This window comes from Phaenicophaeus curvirostris, chromosome 21 (assembly GCF_032191515.1).
Source record: "Phaenicophaeus curvirostris isolate KB17595 chromosome 21, BPBGC_Pcur_1.0, whole genome shotgun sequence".
Taxonomy (NCBI): Eukaryota; Metazoa; Chordata; class Aves; order Cuculiformes; family Cuculidae; genus Phaenicophaeus; species Phaenicophaeus curvirostris.
Window position 1 is genome coordinate 7,704,507 of NC_091412.1, and position 24,161 is coordinate 7,728,667.

At 38.2% G+C, this 24,161-nt stretch overlaps 1 protein-coding gene across 9 annotated transcripts in view; it reads left to right on the forward strand.

Moving 5' to 3' along the window:
- BCAS3 (BCAS3 microtubule associated cell migration factor) overlaps positions 1–24,161 on the forward strand; it is a 344,616-nt gene that overhangs the window by 125,053 nt on the left and 195,402 nt on the right. For 7 of the 9 annotated variants that reach the window (XM_069874131.1, XM_069874133.1, XM_069874129.1 and 4 more), the window contains exons 17-20: positions 2,461–2,505; positions 8,713–8,837; positions 9,455–9,620; positions 10,787–10,887. In XM_069874131.1, coding sequence (XP_069730232.1) covers positions 2,461–2,505; positions 8,713–8,837; positions 9,455–9,620; positions 10,787–10,887 — 437 coding nt within the window. The remainder of the gene's footprint in view (positions 1–2,460; positions 2,506–8,712; positions 8,838–9,454; positions 9,621–10,786; positions 10,888–24,161) is intronic. The other 2 variants (XM_069874128.1, XM_069874130.1) reach the window with 1 other exon arrangement.

Sequence of the window (24,161 nt, forward strand, 5' to 3'; positions counted from 1 at the left end):
GAATAATAAGTCCTCTTCATTGAGTAATTTTCCTTTGGAATTTCCCACTATCTGTGAGAACGATGAACCTCAGTGAGATTTTTGCCTTGGCCTGGCTCCGTTACTGTCACCGAGCGTAGCCATCTGGTGCTGGCTTTTCAAGGTTGGGTTATCCTGTAATGTGTACATTCTCTCTCTCTCAGCATACCATCCATATTACGTGAAGGAAATAGGGAAAAACAATTGCTTATACAAATACCATAGGAGAAAAAGGGTCATCTTAGAAGAACTTAGTTCTTGTGAACACAAGGGAAATGCTAAGTTGCCTATGTCACACTTAAGGACTCTTATGAAGACTCTGCTGTAGTCCTTTGAAGTGTAAATACATTTTCTTCGTGATACAAGCTTTTGTATCCATGTTAAAAACAAACAAACAAACCCTCCCACTGAAGCATGTATCCACCTGGGTCAAAATGTAATTAAAATAGAGAGAATTTGTTGATTTAGAAGTATAACCAGGTCAACATAATATGGTGTGTGAAAAAAAAAGCCTATTAATATTAGTGCTTCTTTTAATTTTTATAATTTACAATTCTTTTAATTTTAAGAAATCTTTTTGATTAATTTGTGCAAATTAATATTTTATCTTCTAAAACAGTCTAATGAACTCAGCTAAATGTCAATTGCCTACCACTTGCAGACAGAGAAACTGAGGCAGAGAGAAAAAAAATATATACTTGCCAAAAAGTCCAGCCTCATAATTTAGAAATTCAAAACTCCCAGTCTGCAATGACTCTTCAGATTTTCATTGGATAGTGTCTCGGTTTTAAATTATATTGGCTGTGGATTATGCGGACGACTTAGCTTTCCATTAAATACCTAAACAGTGCGATAGTGCTGGGCTAATCTTCTGTTGAGCCAGTGGAATGGTCTTCAACGCAGGGACTGAACGTGTTGGCTGTACAAGCGTTCATTTGATTCATACGGTTCATACAATTTCATTGGGTTTTATCACTATTCAAGGAGAACCTCTATTCATGGTTCTACCAAATGAGCTCACTCCCCCAAAGTGTTAACCAAGCATCTATTTAAATACAAAGACTTAAAGACTGTTACGCAGAGTTTGAGTGCAGATTTTTTTCCGCAATATTCTAATCTGTATTAGGTTTTTACATCTTTAGGTGTAGAATAATATGTGTCTTAGTTTTGTACCTTCACCTAAATGCTTTTTAGAGTGTGTCTGCATGCATTGGTGTTGTGTTTGTGTCCAATTTGCTTCACAGAGTTAATTTTTATCATGCAGGTATACTTTTAATTGAGCAGGCATATGGCTGGGTGCTTTATACACCTCTCTCTGATAGACCTTTCCTGTTCGTTGATTGCCTGAAAATATTTCACTCATTTCTACTAGCCAGAATTTATCCCTGAGTCAGGGTATAAAAAGAAAAATGACACACTGGCATTTACAAAATCAATTATTCAGCAATTTTGGGGATGGTGTTACCTCCTGCATGAAAGTCAAAGAAGCCTTGAGCGCGTGAGTAGCTCTAAATGTACCTCCTGTCCCCCCTTTTCAGATTTTATGCAAATGTCAGTATAGCAATGGCTCTTTCAAGGGTGATGTGAAAAACAAGGGAGATAGAGATTAAAAATGCACTAAAAATGATGGGGTGTGTTCTAATTTAAAACCTATAGGCTGTGCCGACTACTTGGATAACAAAAGAATCATGGTATAGATAAATTTTTGAGTGGCCAGAAACATTAAGCTCTACATCGGGTGATTTTCAACATTTGAAATATGTTAGGGTTCTTTTTCCTGCAGTCCATGCAAGCTTGTAAGTGGGAGGATAAGATTGCTGTGTCATGTGGCTGCTAAAGATTTTTAATTTAATGGTGTTTCTGTCCTTGGAAAAGGGCTGAGTGATTTTCTCTGGAAGGTTATGCCTGTACTTGTCATCATTTTTACTTAGGACTTGCCTCTTTTCAGCAAATTTGTATCACTGTCCCACTCGGGCCTTCAGTGTTTCTTGGGAAACACCCACATATTTGTTGCTTTTGATGCTAATTTTCTATTAGTTTTTCCTTTAACATCTGTTTAAGCCTCTCGACTGCTTTTGCCTCCGATTTGTCAGGAGGTTTCAGGAGGGAGACCCGCACTCTGACTTGAATTAGAACGTTAAAGCCTGCTTGCAACTGATGCCTTGTGTTTGTCACAGCGGTTGTGCATGAAGAGCCAACCCCGTGAGCTCCTGCTTCCGTGGGTGGCTGCGTTGTCAGTGGGACTGTTGTCGTGCGCCTGTCCGTGAGCCTCAGCATGCCAGTTACATTCGGGGTCTACATCTCTTTCAGGGCATCATGAAGGGTTATAAAAAATTATTTTGTTTACCTTCTGCATAAATCTTAATAGCATGATATACAGTGTACTTGTTGGTAATTGAGTTTTCATCTAATTTCTGTGCATTTTTCCCCCTTTACATGAAGACCTTACCTGTTTGGAGCAGGATGTTTTTCCATAAAAGCTCCATGGTGAGTTCCCAGTTCAAACCCAGCATGCCTATAAGTCATTTGCTGTCCTCACTGAAAATAACTCTGTGCTTTGACTTTTTAATTTTGGATTGATTTTTTTTTTTATTTGTTTATGTGCATGGCGGCTGATCCACAGGTGGAAGCACTGCATAATCTCACTTTTAAACTATGGATGTGTGTTCACCATCGAGCATTGCCAAAGAAATGCATTCACTTTTTTCTTTTCTATCTTTGAGAGGGCATTTAATTTTTAAGTAGCAGAGAAGTTGAAAAAAAGAAATTATTTCCCAGTGGGCAAAAATTATTGCAACAGCTTTCTAAAACAAGCCTCTTTTTTTCCCCTGTATGGCTTCCTTTGTTATTGTAGCACTAAGTTGCATACAGACAGAAAACATCAATGATGACCTCTCGAAAATAAGCCAGATTAGCAGTGAGTAGACGGTAAAGTACTGCAGTAAGAGAGGTGAAGCAGGTATAATGGGCACTGGAAAAAAAGCAGCTTATCACACTTGAGAAATAGGAAAAAAAAAATAAACCATGGTTCCATTAAAATGAGGATATTTGAAATAATAAGGTTTGTTTTGTAACAGTATATTACAGAAATGCAGACAGAAAAAAATCAAGTTTTGACAAGTTTCCCCATGTTGAATCTTGCTTCTGTATTCATGCAGCGCTACATAACCTCCAGCCACCTTTTTAGAACGAGATGGGGGTTAGGTGGTTGAAGTTTTAGGCAACAAGAATGGAAGAAGTTTGAACATCTTGCAGCTTTCTTAGAAAATTTAGAGACTTTCAACTAGTTTTTGGTTTTGTTTTAGTTTTGGGGATTTTTTTGCTTTTTAAGTTTAGCTAAAGGTACTCATTGGTTATATCGATCAGTGCCTTGTTTCTGCTACTATAATTTTGTTCCACATCTGTCACCCCCTTATTTCTCTGTCAAACACCATCTTCAGCAGAAGGGACTTCTCAAGAGCTTCGTTAGGATGGAGAGTTCTTAAGAGGATGGCAGAGGACAGGGATATGGGAGCTGTATCAAAGACAAGAAAAGCAAAGGCACTAAATATGGCCCTAAGGGAGAGAAGGTGACATTGCCTTTTTCCTAGAGGATATGTGGTTACTGGAGTAGTTTTCCTAAGAACCATTTCTAAGTGTAGTTCATGATGCATCTAAGTATCTCATCTGATAGTGCTCTAAAGAACTGAAAAGGCTCTGAAAGAAGAGTTCGGAGCGTGGCTTGTCTTAGCAAATGGATGTGTCAGTCGCTCCTTGCATGAAGCAGCAGAGATGCTTGTCAACCAGAAATGATTTGAGATTGAGGCAAGATTAAAAGGCCTAGATTAAAGAGGAGAATATATGAAATCGACTCAAAAATTGTTGCCTTTCACAAGGCTATTGTGGTTTGTTTAATGCCAGTGCTAGCTCAAAAATAGGGTTTTTACTGGCCTACAGTGAAATTAGGATAAAAAATACACTTTGGGTGGGGGAGGAAATCATGTTGTTTCCATTAAGGTCTTAATGAGACCTAAAATTATGTAAACAAAATGAATGGAGGTTTGACAGCTTACTGCCTGGCAAATAAAGGAGCCTACCATTGCTTTTCTTGCTTTTTCTTGCTTTATTCATGATCTGACAACTGGAAACATGTCTTTGTTTTCTTGTTTAAGGCACAATGATAAATTAATTAAAATGTATGTATTTTGAGACAGATACACTTTTCAGTAATTTTATGTGTAATTGCACGTTTCATGCAGTATTTTTCTCCTGATACTTTTGTTGCTGCTTATGTAGTCTAGACAAAACTTCTCAAAACCCATATATGTTTCCATTTCAGTGGATATAGTTGTGGAGTTGTGGATAAGTGCTTTTCTTTTTATCAGTCTTATGTATTTGAAGCCTGGTTGTTGGGAATATAAAACCAATGTGATTCTCAATCTTTGCAGACTTTTACTATTTGCTTGATAATGTTTGAATTTGCAAAGCAGTTCCTTCACATCATGCATATGCCATTTATTTGTGTTTTTAAAGTCGTGTCATTTGTTTGACTATGAACTTCAAGACAAATTGAAGAGCAAGCAGTATTTTGTGATATATAAAGCTCTTCGAGGAACATTCCATCTCTAAACTGTGTTGCCTCTGTTTTTCATAGTTGCCTCTGGTTTAAAAATATTTCAATAGTATTAATGCTTATTAATTCTTTCTTACATAAAGTAGAAAAATAAATACTACTAATAAAAGGAAAATTAGTTAAAATGTTGGCTCTAGTCATGATTTTTAGAAAAGGTTTTCACAATTCATTTCCAGAGATTATGGCGGAGTTTGATTTGTTACAAAAGTCAACAACTAGTAGCACTGAATTCTTTCAGCAGCTCTTAATCTTTTCTTATTGCATTGCCAACATGAAAGAACTTGCACGCTGTTGCTGAGTCTCTTCATGTCTTTTGAACATCTGATAAAGGGATGTCTCTTAATTTCCTTCTTTAGTTTGCTCCCATCGCTTTTTGTGCCATTTCAGTGGGAAATTTTCATGTATGTTTTTCATTGGACACGTGTGCATCTACATCTCAGTGCTTCTGCGTTTAAATGGGAAACAACCCTCCAAGGTTATGTTAGAGTAGTTAATTACTATCAGCAATACAAGTTTCCCCATGTATTGTGGTATTAGCTGGAGTTTGGGATTAATTGATTTCTAGAAGGTGACTTTGTCGTTGACTTCAGCAGGGGTAGGTCAATGTCAGCTGTTGGTAACTGAAGTGACGTGAACATGGACTTCAGCTGAGGTTGGTTGGGTCCCAACAACTTGCGCTCCTACACGCTTCTCCACCCGCTTCAGTAAAAATCTGGTACAATCTTTTGAAAGTTAGTATGCTGTGAAGACTTTTTAAAAGTAGCTCTTTTTAAAAGTGAGGCCAAATGTGCCTTGATTTCAGTTCTTGCAATAATTTATGAAGCGCTGACAGGCTAAGAGCAAGTAACGAGCGGGAGTTCATAGCAGAAACAAGTCATTCACCACCTACCTTCCACATTATTGTTTTGTTATCATTTATAAAGCTGAAAGGGTGTTTGCATCTACATAACAATGAGGATTTATAGTTTCCAAGTTGTTAAAATATCACAATGACATGAAAATACATTTCTCTAATGGCATTACTGTTACTGAAAATAACTGGGCTTTTGAGATTTACTGAATGAAATTTGAGTTGGAATGTATTGATGAAAACTCAGGGATAAAGTGAAATGGTGGTAAAATGAAAGATTCCTGCGTTAAGGATAGTTTTCAGAATAGACTTGTTGACATCTTGGCAGTTTTTGTAGAAATATATCTAAACCAATATGATGCACTAGTCATTTTTTGTTTGTCTTTATTTTTTAGCAGGACTAAGTTTAACCACATGAGTAATCGTGTTTTACAAAGTCTGCTCTTTCTGTCTACAAAGCATCGTTCTTGAAGGGAAAATGTTTTGGCACTGAAACCAACACTTAAATGCATGCCTTGAAAGATGTACATCTTAAATCATGATGTAAATAGAACATAGCTTAGACCATTTCCTCTGCATTTGTTGAGGGCTGTATTAGGTTGAGCATAGGTCTTGGGACTAAGAGGGTGGAAGAACCCTGCAAAAATTCTGTTGTTAGAGCACCAGAATCCTTTCTGCTTAAAGGCTTGAAGGAATTGAAGTCAGTTATGTCTCTGGAGAAGTTGACTCCGATTTGTAGTTGAGAACAGCATTTGTTCATGATTCTTTTTCCTTTTTAAATTATTTTAATAACCTGAGATTGAGTTCAGTACAAATTCAGTACAAATGTGGTTGGACTCGATGATCTATTGGGTGCTTTCCAACCTGGTGATTCTAGGATTCAGTACAAATTCAAAATATTAAGAATGTTAGGATAGTTTAGAAAGATTCTCTTTCAAGATTTTATAACAGGAAGGGAATATGACTGAATTGTACCTCTACTCATAGTTTGCTTTGTATTCATTGGTGGGGTAACACCGTCCTTTGGAACAGTCTTGTTCTATATTAAAAACAATAATTTGTTGATTGAAGTATAGATCAGTAAGTAAAAGACGCTTGTTAGTGGGTATGTTTGTATTTTCGCTTCTGAAGGAACATCAGTGTATGAATATTTGTGGGACAGATGACTATTTCAAAGTGAAAGCAAGCTATTGTGCATTTTTCTGAGCAGCTAATAAATCTGTGTATGTTAATATTAATATAAATGTTCTAGCATAGATTGTGAAGTGCCAGGTAGTATATTTGCAGTTAGGTACTTTTTTTGAACACTGATTTCTGACCCAGTGTTCTGTAGCCATAGTTTTAACAGTTGGATATTAAGTGCTTTGTGGTGGGTCGATATCAGAGTTACTGACTATAAATTGCAATCACTCTTTTGGGATGTTTCACCTTCTCCTGCGTGTACGAGAGCTTCAGGACTGATCTAAGCCTTGTGAAAGTTTTTCTAAGTATCTTATTGACTCTGGTCAGTGTGATGGAATTCCTTTTGTAAGGTCTTTTTTTATTCCCTTCTAACAGAAACAAGTGACCATAGGCTGGCTGGGCGTGTGATTTACCCCTCTGTGCCACAATGAGTCCATCTAACACTGCACAAGGTGTTGGGAAGCTCAGTTACACTTTCTCTAAATCCCTTTCAGAAACCTGGCTGAAAATACAGTGCAAGTGCAAACAATTAGTCTTTTCTCCCATTTTCATAAATGACCTCATTTCTGATACACGACACAAAAAGCACTGGCTGCTTCGGGGCAGCTCAAGTTGAAGGCGATTTTAAATATTTCAAGTTGCATGACAGTAGTGATGGAGACTGTATGTTTTTGACCATGTGCCATATTTTCCACATGTCACTTACCACAGCAAGTTGTTGGAAGGAAATTAAGTGTTGGAGATCAGTGTGAGTTTGGCCATTTATTTCCATGAGCTGTAAGAGACCAAGACACAGGTCTGGAGCGAGGCAGTCTCTGACTCCAGGTGCAGGGGTTTTAGAGAAGCCCAGCTTGTTGAAAACTTGCTTTTCTTATTTTATTTTTACATTATGTTGATTCATAATTTTATTTTTACATTATGTTGATTCATAATCTCTTCTCACTCCAATATCCCTACTGGTTCATTCTGTTGAACCGCTTCACCTGTATATAAATAATTGGTCTTTAACAAAAAAAAAAAAGCATGATATGAATTAAGTGCCATTAGAATCATGCATAGTGTTTGAATTTCTGCTGTTTTAGAATAGTTTTCTGCTGCTTAATTCCATCGTAATACTTGCAATAATTTGTTTGCACATACGCGTATGCATGCACACACACATTTAGAATTGAAGATCATTACTTAAAAGCAACCAAGTTAATGTGGTGGTGTAATTATAGGCTGCTACAGTGTGGAATAGGAAATTAGAGGAATAAAATAAGGAAAGGAGAGAGTAATAGCGAGAGAAGGGAGCAGTGACATAGATTAGAGAGAGAAATATAATCCAGTTTAAGACTGGAAAAAGGGGAGCGTGTAGAAGGAGGAATCCTGCATGAACTTCTCAAACAGCTTTTCCCTGAAGGAAAGGGTGAAATCCTGGTTTAATGAATTGAGGAAATGGGCGACGCTCTGAAAATAGTCTTAAGTTTATACAAAGCAGAATGTTATGTATCTTCAGATTCCTGTAAGGAGGAACACTAAATGATGTTTCGATGAAACATGATGATAAACCTCTGTATCCTGCAACGTGCACATTGTGGAGTTTCAGAGGAGAATGTATCTTAATCTCTTTATAAATGATATAATTACTGATTTGTTTTAACACGTGGCTTCTGAGCGTGTGCATTGGTTCCCTTTCCTTGTATCCTCTGCATGTTTTTCCCTCTTACCCTTTTGCCCACGTCATATACATCCTGGTGGCTTCAGTGGCATCAGAACTGCGCTGAGTTAGAACTGATCAATGTTGGCGTTATTTGGAAGTTTCTTTTGAAAATGCAAAAAAATCACAACTCCCTGCAATGACTGACCCAGAATCTATGTTTTCATTCCCAAAGGATTTAGGATTATACATCTTTTTATTCACTTTGGAAGTTGTTTCTACTGAATGCAAATATTCAGTATTGAGTCTTGTAACATTTGGAATTAATATCTTAGAATGACTGTTAAGCAAGGGACATCTTAATTTTTGAGAATTAACTTTTATAATTTTTTTTGTTGTTCTTCCTTTAAGCAAATCCAAACCAGCTCCACAGATTTCGCCCAGTAAGTCTGTGGGAGGAGAGTTTTGTGTCGCTGCAATCTTTGGATCATCAAGGTCGTGGTTTGCAAACAATCCTGGTCTGAAAAGAGAAAAAGGTTGGTATATTACAAAAATAGGACTTGCATTTAAATTTAAAATTTCCATTTTATTTTCTCATTTTGTAATAACTTCTGAGCAGATGGTGTTTATCTGCAGATATTGTGTCTTAAACTCAGTGACAATGGAGGTTTTAGGGAACGTGGTTGGGGCGCTTTTGGTAAATAGGGCAATTTACAGGAAATTGCAATCAGTGAAATAAATAATCGATCTTTTACGATGATATAATGAGAAAAATCCCCAAACTTTGATAGTTCAATCTGAAGATACTATGTGAAATTCCACTGAAAAAAGCTGGAGCTACGGTGAGACACGCTTGCTAAAGCAAATGTACAGATGTACGTGTGGTGATGTGTAATTACCTGAACACACCTTGCTAAGAAACATTTTCTTATATGAGATATTTGTAATTTTTTTAAACCAGGGGAAATTTATGTTCTTTGTCAAATATTCTATTTGTCTCCCTGGCCCTTTCACTTGTTTTTAATTCACGCTTTAGACTGCAAGCATATAAAGGCAAGAGAGTTAAAAGAATACGTAGCCTACTATTTCTGCAAACAATTTTTCTATTTCTGCTGTGCTATTGCAATAAGATTTTCTTTCTTCTTTCAAACAGATCAATCGAAACAATTTGTAGTGGAGTCATTGTATATTATCAGTTGTTACGGTAGCCTGGTGGAGCACGTATTGGAACCACGTCCTCTCAGCACTGCTCCAAAGATTAGTGATGACACACCTTTGGAAATGATGACATGCCCAAGAGCCAGCTGGACTTTGGTTAGGTAGCTCATTCTCTTTCCTTTTTCTTCTTTGTTGTCCAGAAAATGATTATAAGCTTTCTTTTTTTTGAAGGGATGAATGAATTGCATTACGATTTTCGCCTGCATTTTTATCTTGAAGTTTTTTTAAAGACTTATTGAAAGAAAGGACTCTTCATAGCAAATTCAAGCCTACCTTTTCATATAGTTGCGTTAATACTCCGAGTCTGTGGAGGTAACCACCTAAATACTTGCATGGGCATGGAGCTATGTGGACACGTTTATGGATCGATAGAGGGCCTTATCAGTTGACGATTTTAAATGATCAGATTGTAATTTAACTTTTATATAAGGCCTAGAAACAATTATTTCCATAGTGTTAAAGTACCAAATTCTGCCATGAGACCTCAATAAGGTTTGCACTATGAAGCATTACGAAGAATTAGGTGAGTTGTCCTGTAAAGTAGCTGAAGGTAGCATTTCTTAAGACAGTTGAAGAGATTATTCCTGACATGTGGAAGAAAGTAAACAAAAATTGATGAGAAAGTGTTGTCAGTGCTTTTGACGTTTTAAGATATTTTTCTATTGATTTTTCTTGGCTCCTATATTCCTTAGTGCTGCTTATGGCTGGATGAGATTGATCAATACTTGATTTACCAAGCTATTTAGGAGTGGCCCACCCTAATTAAAATTACAACACAGACTTCTAGACCATTATTGTTGAAATGAGTAGGTTGTAATGGAATTGAAAATTCTAATTGGATCGATAGTCCATAACTTTACACAGCTTTATTTTCACAGTTTTTAAGTGCTCAATGACTTTACAGTATCAAAGCTGTGCTACTTAACAGAACAAAAAAGTTCCCCAGCCCCTGTTGTGTGTTTATATAACGTCAGCATGACATACAATGGTCCTAAATATATTTACCAACTTAATGTAAACTGCCTTCCTCATTTTTTTGCACAATACATGCTGCAGTCAACAAGCAAGTATTGTCTTTGCCTCACAATCTGCACGATTTGGTCATGCTGCTCAACTGCCTGTGGTGTATTGCAGTGTTTGAACAAGCTAATTTAAATAATTACAAACATTTTGTGAGCTTGTATAGATAACTACATGTGATGACAGAAACACTGATTTACATTCTCTGTATTAGCTTAAATATTAATAGTCTTGTGTTTTACCTCAGAACTCCTCAGTGGAATGAACTCCAACCACCATTTAATGCAAACCACCCACTGCTCCTGGCTGCAGACGCCGTACAGTACTACCAGTATCTTCTTGCTGGCTGTAAGTAGCTGACAGCTTTTTGTCTTGTCTTATGAGCACGTTTTAAGCCGGGTGTGACTTTCTGAGTCATTTTTTCAACCTGCATTTATTTCAGCACACCTACCCCAGAATAAAGCTTCATGTAACCAACTATATTGGTAGTGGTAGAGTAGCAAATACAGGTTCTTTTTGATATGAATCAAAGTTGTGAGGTTATCGTATAGCCAGAATGTGAGTGCTTGGCAGGCTTTGCCAGCATGGCCCACTAGATCCCCTAAAGCCTCCAGGTTTCTTCACCTCATTTCTTCTCATGCTTTTAGCCATTTCCTCTTGTGAATTCAATACTCAGTGACAAGTGAGCGCGTCTGCGTTTTCTCTCTGCCCTGGAACTCCTGATTGCTGGGTGACTTCTTGCTAGTGTCTCAGGCAGCTGCTTCCTTTGGGAGCCTTGGCATCACTTCCAGGGACAGTCACCCCACCTGCCTTGTCCTGTGTTTTATCCAGCCCTATCATTCATGAGGAGCCAATGTGCACGGCATTGCATAATAAGAAACATATTAATACGTACAGATATAAGATATATGCACGGTTATATAATAACATGTATTTTATATTGTTTTTATAGCTCAATAAGTATTTATGTTATTTTTTTATTTTGACAATTGAAAAAAGAGAAGACTTTTGACAGTGAGTAGCGAGTCTCCTTTTATATCTAGGGCATAGTCAAGATCAAAGTGATGTGGCAGTCCAAGTTTCACAAGGGAACAATTCTTGGCATATGTAAAGGTACTCATGGAGAAATTAGACCCTCTGCACAGTTGTCGGTGCAGCTAACGCCAGCATGTTATGTGACAGAGGCATTTTAAAATGCAGAAAGTGGACATCTGGGCCAAAAGGCAGAGTATCTGAATGTGACTGGTAAAAGCAATGTTGGCGCCAGATTAAATCTGTTGCTTCTACCTGTCCATCTGTTGATGTGCTCCAAGCTCAAAATGTCATGGAAGCCTACCAGGTTAGGGTCTTGCTTTTTCCATGCTGCACAGAAAAAGGAAGAAAACTCAAAAGGTAGAAAAGAGTATAGAAAAGTAATTGATAGCATACAGTACTGCATTAGATGTGCCTTTTGACTAGAGTTTTGAGGTAAATTCCTGTGTTATTTTAGTTTCACTTATAGGTATGTGAGCTCTGCTTTGAGATAAAAAGATCCTTGCAAGTATCTATTTTATATAATAGTTTACTATACAAATGGAGATCACTGTTTTCAAATGAATATGCCTAAAATTAGATGTGCAAGCCTATACTTAAATATTTATATAAATATTTCGAAACATTGGTTGCAGTCAGGTCAACAATTATAATTGTATTTTATTTAAAAGCCTTTAATAGATACTACTAACTATGGAGCATAGGTGCAATTTTGTATTGTAGTTTAAAGTAGCTGCTGTGACATGGTCTGCTTATGTTGCCAATAATTCATTTTGTTATTTATATTTTTATCCATTGCTTATGCATCTGTTGCTGGTGATGGCATTAAATAATTTTTATGATAAGGAGATAAAGAAGTCAAACAGGCTCATTCACTGAAACTGCAGTGTTTCAATAAGTCATGTTTAGGTAGATATATTTGCAAGGAAAACTATAATCTGTTTCCTGCCACGAAGGATGTAGAGTTAAGCCCTTTTTCCAGCACTTCTCCTTTAATATAGATCCTCTTGGCCTGTTGGTAGTTAAAATATCTGTGTAAGATAAAGCATTAGGATAAAAGGATGCTGTCCATTGCTGTGTGCATTTATTGTTCTTTAGGGCTGTCAAGGCTATTGCTTTGCAGAATTATCTAACCGGACTATCAACCGTAGTGTCTTCAGGGAAAACAGCAGTACCGAGTGGTACTGCAACATTGTCCAAACCCAACTTTAATTCACAAACTACCAGTGTCTGTGATTCCTTGCAGCTTGCCTGTTTGGGCCAGATTTCTTCCCCACCTCACCCTCCCCAAATTCTCTGCTCTAGCTGTAGGTATCTTTATGAGCCACACTGGTTTCAGTTATTTCCCTTGCGTATTATCAAGCTTATAAATATATAAATAATTGCATGGAGTATGCAGCTATTGCACTATGCGCCCAAGGACACAGAATGCTGTCTGGAGAGTTTTGAGTATTTTGTAGAAGTAGCTTGTCTGATTTTTAGTTTCTGTTGAAATTAAAAGCCATGTCTCAACAGTCTCAACAAAATCCCTTCTGTTGACATGCACAGATCACACGTATCCCCTGTACTGAAATCAGTGTAGATGTGGCTCACTCTGTGTATTTCATTATATCAGCTCAAATGCAATGCATTTCACATGGGTTTGTATGGGAAACTTTGAATGGTAGCTAAATTCCAACTTAATAATAATTTGTATCACTTGAATTAGAGTGAAGAATTTTAATTCAGGTTATAATTCACATAATAAGAAATCATTCACATTGGTACATAATGTACAGAAAAATAGAATAATAAGTTCTAAAGACAAAAAGGAATCTAGGGAACATAGCAAAAACAGCGTTCACAGAGAAGTTTGTGTATATCTGGTCTTCTTTGAAGTTTTATTTGTCTTCTGGATTTATGCTATATGAAGGTACTCGATGCAGTTTCTGGAAAAAATGGAGTCCAAGCAGGATTCACACAGAAGAGCCCAAGACACCTGTTAGCCTTCCTCTATTAAATACACTCTAAAACAGAGTTATCTGGCTCTGCTTACCTGGAGTAATGCAGTGGGTTGACATTAGCCGAAGCCTCTGGTTTGATGCGCTATCACTTCCGTCAGGGATTTTAATTGCCAGCAAATGGCTAAATAGGGGGTTAGCGTGAATGTTACATCTGTCTGCCACGTTAGTGGTAAGAGGACTTCTGGCGCCGTTTCAGGGTCACTATTTGTATCTGTCTGTCAGAGGTAGAATACAGCAGTTTCTCTCAGTTTCTGTATAGCATTTCTGCCAATTGTTTGGCTCCATTAAGTGTGCAGGGGAAATAAAAGCCTGAATGACCAAGTCACAAGGGGGTATGGATAGACCCTTTCTTTGTCCACACTCAGAACATTGCATTAGGTCTCATTATCCATTTATAATAAGTGACCTTTGCCCCCTGGGTCATTGAAAAAATACTCAGTGTGCTTTTTAGTACAGAGTACCTCTGTCAGCAGACGGCCAGAACAATGAAACGTCTGGCGGTCTGGTTGGAGGGCTGTACTGTGCAGATTTTCATAAATACGCTGTTTGATGCCAAAACACAGGGCTTGAAATCTTCCTTCGTCTCTGAAAAGTGGAAAGTAGGCCGGTGAGTTCCTGTGATAAAAGGAGAGTATTCCGAAAATACTGCATTTAGTTATTTGCACTCAGTTCAGCTTTTGTTGAAGAATCTTAATATTATATTCACAGCTAATAAGGAAATAACCAAGGAACCATTGTTAGAAGAAATATTGTGTACAACAAGTGTCCAAGACCTTTATCCCAAGGGTATTTGTAAGTGGATTAGCACAGCTGTTTCATTGCTTTGAGGTCATCTGTGACATCTGCTGCAGAAACCTGGATCAGAGTATGCAGTTTGCATCTACCTGAGTGCTTTATCGCGGCCACGGCTGGTGCAGAGAGGTGAGAGAGTGAGTAGCGAGAGATTTGGACCTTTCTGTAAGTTCATGGCTTGAAAGTGAGCTTGGTGTTAAATTCCACAACCCACTGGCCTGCAGGAAGCATTGGCATCCTGCTCCTGTTTCAGACTTTTTGCAGTTGGTCGGGGTAAAAATAACCAGTCCTGACAATCTCCTCGGCTTCTAGCAGAACAGATTTCAGACTTACTTTTGTTTTCCTCCTGTGAAACCTTGGATGTATTACAGTCCTCAGGTCTTCGGTACTGGATGTGAGGTGCTGGATGTTTCTCTCCTACCTTCCTCAAGTTTAACACATAATATTTCACCTTATTTGTGTCTAGTATTCCCTCTTTATTTGCCCGAGCAACTCCTAAACCTAATAATCACAGGAAGGAAGTGTAAGTCACATTTTATTCTTCCTAGATACCTCTCCTGCAACATAAATGCCATCACCTGGTGTCATTGGATGGTCATAGCAGACCTGACAGCAGGAGGAGAGATGTACAAAGCACTGCATGCATACGTAGGAAGGTTTTTGGTGTCCACAGGAACTTGCAAGTGAAGGACTTGACTTTCCTTCAGAGAATTGCCAAGTTTCAGCATTACTTGTTCTTTAAATACTACTTGCTTCCTGCTGTTTAGTACTTAGGAATTAAGATGCTTCTCGTAGTATAAACTCTCGAGGCATGCTGTTAAGATCTGCCTTTCATGTGCATGAGAATTTGTTGTTTGTGTTCAGTTTTTTTTCCAAGGAACACTTTTCTCTATTACCATGACACGAAGTCTTACGTATTTGACTGACTTAACCCCTGTTTTCTTCGATTCCCTTCTGTACCTTACATTTTCATGTTTGAATCCATACTGACATGTGCCTGGTACGTAATAGGGTTGCAGTGAAAATGAGTAACTTTGCATAACAGTGGAAAGTCGTACATCTTCGTTTCCTACTCCTTATTTCCTGTCTTCCTCTTTGAATTCACTTTTTCATTGCAGTGGAAGAGTGGACTGTAGTTGAAATATTTGAAATGTGGACAATTAACACATTAATGAAAAAAACCTTGAAATCAAACCAAAAACTGCCCCAGTATTGAATCGAATGAGAATAACTGCTCTCCTCTGGCTCTGGAAAGGGCACCTTTATTTTCCAGGCAAGAGTTTTGGCTCATCAGAACCAGTTTTATGGAGACAACCTGCAGTTGTCAGAAGCAGGGCAATGACAAGAATTAATATATTAACTGGTATGCAGTACTCTTTGACAAATTGCTTACTAAATACATCAAAATTGATTGGACATTCTGTGTTTAAATTGACAAATGACTGCATTAGGGGAAGGAGGGAAATCCATTAATTACAGCTGCCCTCAACCATAGGAAATGTAATCGTATAAATATAGATTTTGTTAAAACAAAAGTCTCTACTTTACTATAGTGTTGCTGGTAAGTGTACTTGCACCTCTCTGCTATTAAACCTCCAATAGGAGGTTTTGAAGACAGATCTTTGCAATTGGCTTTTAAATAATCAAAGACCATTTCTGTTGTGTTAAAAGGAATGATGCAGTGTTTCTTTATCCCACTCTGACTGCTTCTGGAAATTGTTTCTCTCTCAGAAAAATGGACATGTAGTTGAAGCTTCTGCTGTCTCATTAATTGTTTATTCTAAATGCAATGTAATTCATATTCCACGACATTAGGATTCGAACCAGTGCTCCGTATTCTCGTTCTTTGTTCCTGTACTGGTCTCTAAGTAGTGCTTGCAGAGCTGTTACTTATTTCTGAGTAAGAATTTGCTCTTGAGTCAGGCCTGAAGATATAATCAGTTTTATAGACTTTGTTAAGGGATTCTTGAAAAGATTAAGGTCTATATTTATAGCTCCCTTTGACTTTTGGCTGTTAAAACAGATTTTCATTTCTGGACCAACTGTGGTACATATCTTGTGTTTTACTGAAAATGGCTTTCATTAGAAGTCAAGCTTAGTAACTATTCCTTTTCTTCAAAGGGAGGGGGTTAGCCTTTCCTCACTGTTTGTTTGGGCTAAATGATAACACAATTTATACAGATAATCTCTGTAACTGTGACATCATGTTTGCACTTCCTGCTCCCTCTAATGAAAGCTATGCACCCTGAGCAAGACTCTTGTCTCGAAGCAGCGTTGTGGTTCTTTATAGCCTCTATTTTATATTCCTTTCATACATTCCAGTGCTGGAAATAAAAATTCCTTACATAGAGCTAGGGAATATCGTGCAGTGGAAAGCTGGATTGAGAGTAGGAGTAGCGAGTGTATTAAATAACTGTGTGAATATGTACTATGAAAAAGAAGCTATGATGCATGTAATCATAGCCAAACTGCTGCTATACAAGTTACACTGAGCAGACGCAGTAAGGAATCTGGTTATTCTGGTCTGCAAGTTCCAGTGCACAGCAAAGCATGGTGGTGGTCTGGTAACAGGCTAGTGAACAGGGACTGATAATTTTATTTAGTGTTCTACTGCATCTTAGCCTTCTATCTCTATTTTTCTTCTTGCACTGTTTTGTATGTGCGTATTTAAGAGTGTGTTCTTACTGATATGAAGGAGTACATGTTATGGTACGTACCCGGCTGCGTACGTAGCCGCAGCGGGTGTGTGCGTAGCGTGTTCTGCGGGGCAAGAGCTGGATCTTGCTACGTGTATGTTCAATGTCTATCACAACACAGCTCGATCTCAAATAATAAAACTGATCAAAACCAGAGCCTGTTCTGTAGCAACCATTACACTATCGTGTAGTTACGAGGTGTTCAAAGCCTTTTTGCTCCGTTGCTGTGACATCTCTGCTTGGCTGCAGTTGGATGGGAGTCTGGAGTAGTTTCAGCAGTTCATGCTCTCAGCTGCCCTTTACTGTCTCTCTGCTGGACTTCACTGGTTCCACAGCACTGGTGGTGCTTCAGAGCAAAGTTGGCCAGTTTGACATGATCCACCGATGAAGGCTCTAAACCAAGCTCTCTGCCCTTACCCTCAAGCGGGTGAAGCCCTCTTGAGTTTGTATGAGCTGCCGTGCCGTGAAGCTTGGAGAGGAGTTGGAGGAAGCAGTGATGTGTGGGTTAACATTTTAAACTGCTATCATTTTATTGTACTGATTGCAAATGTTTCCTGAACTACTGGCCTTTCAGATGTGCCCGTGCACCGCAGATGAGGACCTTTCCACAAATGTGTGTTATAGGCTTGTAGGGAAGTACGCATTGTTCGTGAAAGGTCCAGAGAGGTTGTTGAGTCACCTTTCCTGGAGGTGTTTAAGGCACGGGTGGACGAGGTGCTGAGGCGCATGGTTTAGTGTTTGATAGGAATGGTTGGACTCGATGATCCGGTGGGTCTCTTCCAAGCTGGTGATTCTATGTGATGGAACGGGTGCTGCAGAGCTACGGAAGATCTGCAGGAAGGCAGAACGGGGAAGGCTGCTTCACCTGTGCTGAGCGGGTGTAAACCCAGCCCTTCGGAAGGTTGAGTGAGGCTCTGATCACGAGACGTGTTACGTTTCAATGATCCTGCCAGGTTTTGCCCCATTTTCTCATCAAGAGATAGGAAACCACGTTATGTTGGTATTCTCTGTACACCCAGCACATAGCTGAGACCTCATGTAGTGGCTTAGGTACCAAGATTTAACTTCATTATCCAGATGGGAATATTTTTTACATTTTCTGGTTTCTCAGTGTTCCATTATTATTCTTACTATTTGAAATTGTCTTTATCAAGTCTATCATCTTCATGAAATTCTACTTTGTGATTGCCATATAATGAAAGAATGCAACATACAGTTTAAAAGAGCTTCCTGGATCTCTGCATCAGTAGTTTGAAAGGAGTTGTGCAGATGTCCTTTAAAAATCCAAATCCTTGGCGAAAAATTTGTAATTCCTTGAAATTTTGAGGAGGATTTCATAGGATTAATTCTTAAGTGTTAATCTTGAGTTGGGTATTCTTTCCATATATTACATGAAAATACAAGAGTGTGTGTGTATGTTCATATATAGATGAAAATATAAGTGATATAGATAAAATATGTTGTAGAAGAATTTTGGCAATTTAAAAATATTTCATATTTGGAATTTTTTACTGTGTTTAAAATTGTAGCCGATCTTCAACATACATATTTTATACATATTACATCTATATTTTATGACTACAGTTAAAAAATTTCAAGGGAAACTGATTCCAAGCATACATTTCTCTTACAAAACTGTTACATGGTTTTGGGGGTTGCTGTCAGTAGTCACAAGCAGTGAAAATGGAATTTTCAGGTTTGCTTCTTGCACTTGGAGGCGTAACAGATTGCAGGCTAATCTGGATCACCTTCCCCTTCCAGAAAAGATGTTTCTAATGAAATTGTAGTTCATGATGTTTTTTAAGGGAAAACTAAGTTTCCCCAAAACTGTAACCTGCGCTTCCTGCTCCCTACAGGAAACAGGATTAAGTGGTAAAGGGAAGCAAATTTGATTTCTGACTGAGCATGGGAGTGATTGGGGTAAAGACGAGCGGGGCAGATGTCATTTCGTAGCAGTGCTGCATCGTTGCACTTAAGCAACAGAGTAAATCATGCTACATTCTTCTTCAACTATAATTGATGTTTGTGAAATAATATAGACAAGGTGAGTAAAAATTAATTCCGTAAGGTGCGTTGGATGCTGCCAGTGTATGTTAAGTTTTTGATGCGTAGCTACACCTGGGCATGTGGCTTCATCAGATTACTGAGTACTTGCCCATCTTAATCCATATTTTATAAACTAAATGCTGGAAACAGCACTGCATATAGGAATTAAAATACTTTCAGATGTGTACAAACAACAATAATGAACAAGGGCACATGCTGAAACAGTTCTTTACTATTCTTACATGGTCATCTGGAACTTCTTAGAGAGGGGTCCATCAACACGAAGGGGTCAGTTTTCAAAGCAGTGTACAGGGATTTAGCCGCGCGACTCCTATTGACGTTAATGGGAGTCAAACGGGTAAATCCCCACGCACCGCTTTGAAAATTTACTACTAAGCCTCTTGACTTCTCACTACATACTTTGATTGTAACAGTAATCCATGGTTAACATAATTTTCCCGACAATAATGTCAAACATACTTTTGAAGTCAGTGAATTATAGAAATAGTTACCTCTTCCATAATTCTTTAAAGATGGCCATCAGAAGGATTTTGCCATAGGTTTGTGCAGCTGAAATTATTCTTAAACTCAGCAAAAGAATATACATGTTACCCTTTGGTACACAACCGATAGTCTGCACAAAGTCTGAATGTTTAAAGTGTTGAACAGCCTTAAGATACTCCGTACTTGAGTAATATCAGGTTCTAGCTCTGCTCAGCTTTAAATGTTCATTGTATTTGACTGGTTTCCTGTGGGAACTTTAGAAAAGGAAGCTGGAGTTAAGCACAGTGAGTGTTTACCTGTCTTGCAGTGCAACCAGGAATAATGGTGAAGCGCAAACAAGTAATCAGCACCACTCAGGGAGCAAAAAATGCCAGGCTGTTTTCTATCAGACCAGTGTGAAGTAAGGAGTGAGTAAAGCAGTCATGAAAGCTGGTTAAAATCTAAGGAGGTTAAAATCTAATCTAAGGTTAAAATCTAATATCCTGTTTATAGACCTACCTATTCCTGTAAGAGTAAAGTGCTGATAGAGAGGTTGGATGGTCTATAAAGCACCTCAAACTATGGGCAATAGACAAACAATGAGTGAATTAATCTAGAAATCAGTTGATGGTGTGAGCTGGTAAACTCCTGGTTTACGGGGAGGGGTTTAGCTTATGCATGTAAGCATCTCAAAAAGTCCTAATGGGAAAAAATGAGTGAGGAGAAGTTTTGAGTGAAAGGGAATATTTTAGTTTGCATGGCACACCCCTGCGGAAATTCATATGCTAAAAAATGTAACAGAACTTGGTTCAGTAACATATAGCCACAAGTAAAAATATGTAGAGCATGTCACTAAACTACAAACAGGTTATTTTAAACACGACTGTAAGCATTCTGTCTAAAAGGAAAGTCTGGTCTTCACTTTATTGTCAAACTTGAGCAGAGGTAGAGCCAGGAGGCAGAGCGCTGCGTGCTGCAGGGGGAGATTTAGGAACATGCATGCAGTGAAGCTCAATAAGCAGCGGTTAGACCTGAACTACATGGCAAATCTGCATGAGGATAGCAAAACCAACCTCTGGCACAAGTGAGATCACATCTGTAAGATGGAAAAAAGGTGAACCTGTTGAATTTGAAGTGGCTGCATGTAGACCTAAACCAGGACTGGCATATTGGACTTGTCATGGGTAACGCGGTGTAACTAATGTGTCAGTAGTTCCAGAAGTAGCATGAAGTAAATCATTCAAATTGTGGAGCTCAGCTTTAAGAGAAGTATTCCTGAAGCTTGTTGACAAGCATGTGATTACCTAGGTTCTCTAAACCACCTATGATCAATTTAGATACAACTTAGGAACCACAGGAAAGCATCAGAATCAGATGTTAGCGTGAGATTTGTATGAAAGCAAGGGATATGTCATTTGTATTCTGCGTATGTGCCGTGGACATCACTAGAGACACAGGACACAAGATAGACTTCAGGCAATGAATTACATTGTTTCTGTTGCTGCTAGATTTTAGAATCTTATTTCAAATTATGAATTTTGTGTATTCAGTTGAAATAAAGGAGTGCTCTCTGGGTGTCTGCAGGCGTACGTACAGCAGGCAGCACCAAACAAATAGTCTTGATAGTCTGAAAATGCCTTTGTTTGCTCTTAATTTGGACAAACATACATCCCTTTGAGAAGAGCTCATTGGAAATTTCATATATAACTCTCAATTAAATTGAATTGTGTAACGCTTATTTATATAAATGAGAAAATTAAAACCTTTTGGTTTAAGAAATACACAAAACTAAGTAAAACTCATGATTTATTGTTCACAAATTAAAACCATAAGTGAGCGCACTCCAATTGAGCTGTAGTGTTTCTTTGTTCCAACACTTCTATGCTGCTGAAAGATGACAATTTATAATCTTCGAATGAACAAAGATTTGCCTAGGTATTTATTGTATAATTAGCCCATCTATGAACAAAACCCACTTTGTTAATTCCAATATTCGTCAAGCATATGTATTTGTCTGACGCTTATGTGTCAGGAATGTCTATGCAGATTATTTGAGGTTAATATAAATTGTTTGTTTTCTTTATTTGTCACTAAATATCATGCAAAGTCTCAAAACAATGGGGTATTTTTTCGTACTTAATCATTGCACTGTGTGGCTCAGGTCCTGAGTCCAGAGGAACATCAGCTCAGCTGTATTTCAGCCTTTGTTTTGGCTTGTGTTGAAACTTTTGTCTCTGCAGTCGCTGCTGTGCAGTTTTCCTGGATCTAACAATTATCACACAAATTACTGAATTTGTATTGTGATTCTTTTTCCAGATTCTTGCCTTTAATATTCATTCTTCGATATAGTAGTAAGATTAACGCTGTGACTGCAGAGAAGGAAATCTTGTAAACTTTAGAATTTAGATCATGGCTTAGCACCTACACCTTTGATTTTTCAGGGTAGAAAATAAGATTACGGTGTTTAAGTCATGAAAGAAAATAAAGAACAACAGTTTTCACTGAGATTCTGTTTTTCCTTAGTTAAATGTGGAGTGGTTCAGTAGAGCTAGGCAGGATGGAGGGATGAGGAATATACTCCACATATAGAGATGGTGCAGATCACTTGACACGTGAAGGAGGATGGATATTAAAAGTGCTACTATTCATTTGGAGCAGCTCAAAGGTGGTTCTTGCTCCTTGCCAAATATTTATGGCAAAGCTCTTATTTTTGCTGTAGGTAGGACTACAATTCTTAACAAGTGACCTTGAATGCTTGTTTATGAAGCAGTTTTGCATTTATAAGTGGACTTATGTCCTGTTATACTACATGAACAGATGTTGTATGTTCTAATTCTCCTCTTAATTATCACACTGATTTTCTTTGTACTTTACACTCCATGTAATTGTAAAAATTTCCACGTTTGTGTGTTTCTAGAGTAAACAAACTCAACTGCATTCTGATATTTGATATGTGTTTGTTCCAGGTGTTGGTGTAAGAATAGCAAATAAATTGGCATAGCTCAGACACAAAGCATGGAATTTATTATTTTGGGAAGGTACAAAGCACCTGATATGGCCAGTAAAATATCTCTGTGCAACTTGCTTGCTCCTTGCCTACGCGTGTGCCATTTATGACTTCTTCCCAATGAAAGAGAACTTACTGGAGTGCAAGAAAAATGCACTACATCCTGCAAAGCTTTTGAAGAATTTGAATGTTATTGTTTAATATCCTGCAATATACAGAAATTCGTAGGAATTGAAACAACTCCTTATTCTAACATGAGAATAGCCTCACTTATGTGTAAGAAGCTGCCATAATTTCCAGCATGAATTCAGATTTTCAAGGAATTAAGCCAGAAGATTACTTTCAAGCTCAAATTCCTGGAAATGTCCCTCTGGACTTAAATTAATCTCATCTTGGAACTTGCTACCGACGCTAGAGGTGTGTGACCCAGAAATGAAGAAAGAATGGGGTTTACATTTTTAGAACGTGTTCATATCTATGACTTCAAGGCCATTTTTAACTTGGAAAAAAAAAAAAAAAAAGACCATATGTAGATCTGTAATAAGCAGCACAGCAATGGCAAATCTCCAGCAAGGATCACTTGTCTTATAAGGTTATATCTCACAAAACACTGCCTGCTCCCACTAAGGGCAGTGGGAGTCGAGCTTGCTTTGCCTGTGGTAAGGCTGGGGCCGTCGTTATGGGATCCTGCTATCAAAACCAGACTCTCTTTAAATGCCTGCTTTTGTGATAGGTGTGGTACATAAATGCTATTTTATTAAATAGCAGAATAAATTACTGAGGTTTGACCTCAGCTGAGGCTTTATCACTGTTGCCCTGCTGGTGAACTCTGAGGCAGAGCTTTTTTCGTGGAATTCAGCATGTCGTCACTTTTTGGTAGAAAGAGTTAACGCTGCGGGCTGAAGCTGCGCTGAAACGCGTCTGATTGCAAGATCTATGCAAAGCTGGGGTTCACTGGGAAAAGCAATACAGGATAGGCCTAAACCTCTTCTTAAATTTGAATTCCTTTTTCACTGTAACGCTGTCTTGACTCTTCAGTGCAATGTAAGAATCCTACGGAAAGGAAAAGTGGGATGGGTGCTGCTCCCCGCGCTAGCATTTTTGCAGCTAGTCACTGAATAGCAGCTTCCCACATCCTGACAGCTCTGGTAGTTGCCCTTGGGATAGAAGGAACAAGACAAATTCAGAACAGTCCATAAAGTTGCCGTTGGTTTGAAAGCAAAAACATCTGCTGGAGTCATGAAGAGTTTGTTAGCAGAGTTCAATAACAGGAAAGCCTGCAGTTGATCAGCTGTGCCCTCAGAAACAGGCGGTACCGAGAATTTATTGTAGGAGAGTCAGGAGATGTGGGGAAGATTAGGGCAACAGCAAAACGTGTCAAAATAATGGTTTTATTTCATTGGTTTCAAATATAAACTTTACCAGTAAGAAAGAAGCGTGGGCATTATGGTTTCGTATCCACATCTACTGCGAATCCTCAGCTGTTTGTAATCCAGGAAGGTACCTGTTTTTTCTTAATACCAGTTTGATATGGGAGAGGCAGACACATCCGTAAGTCATTGA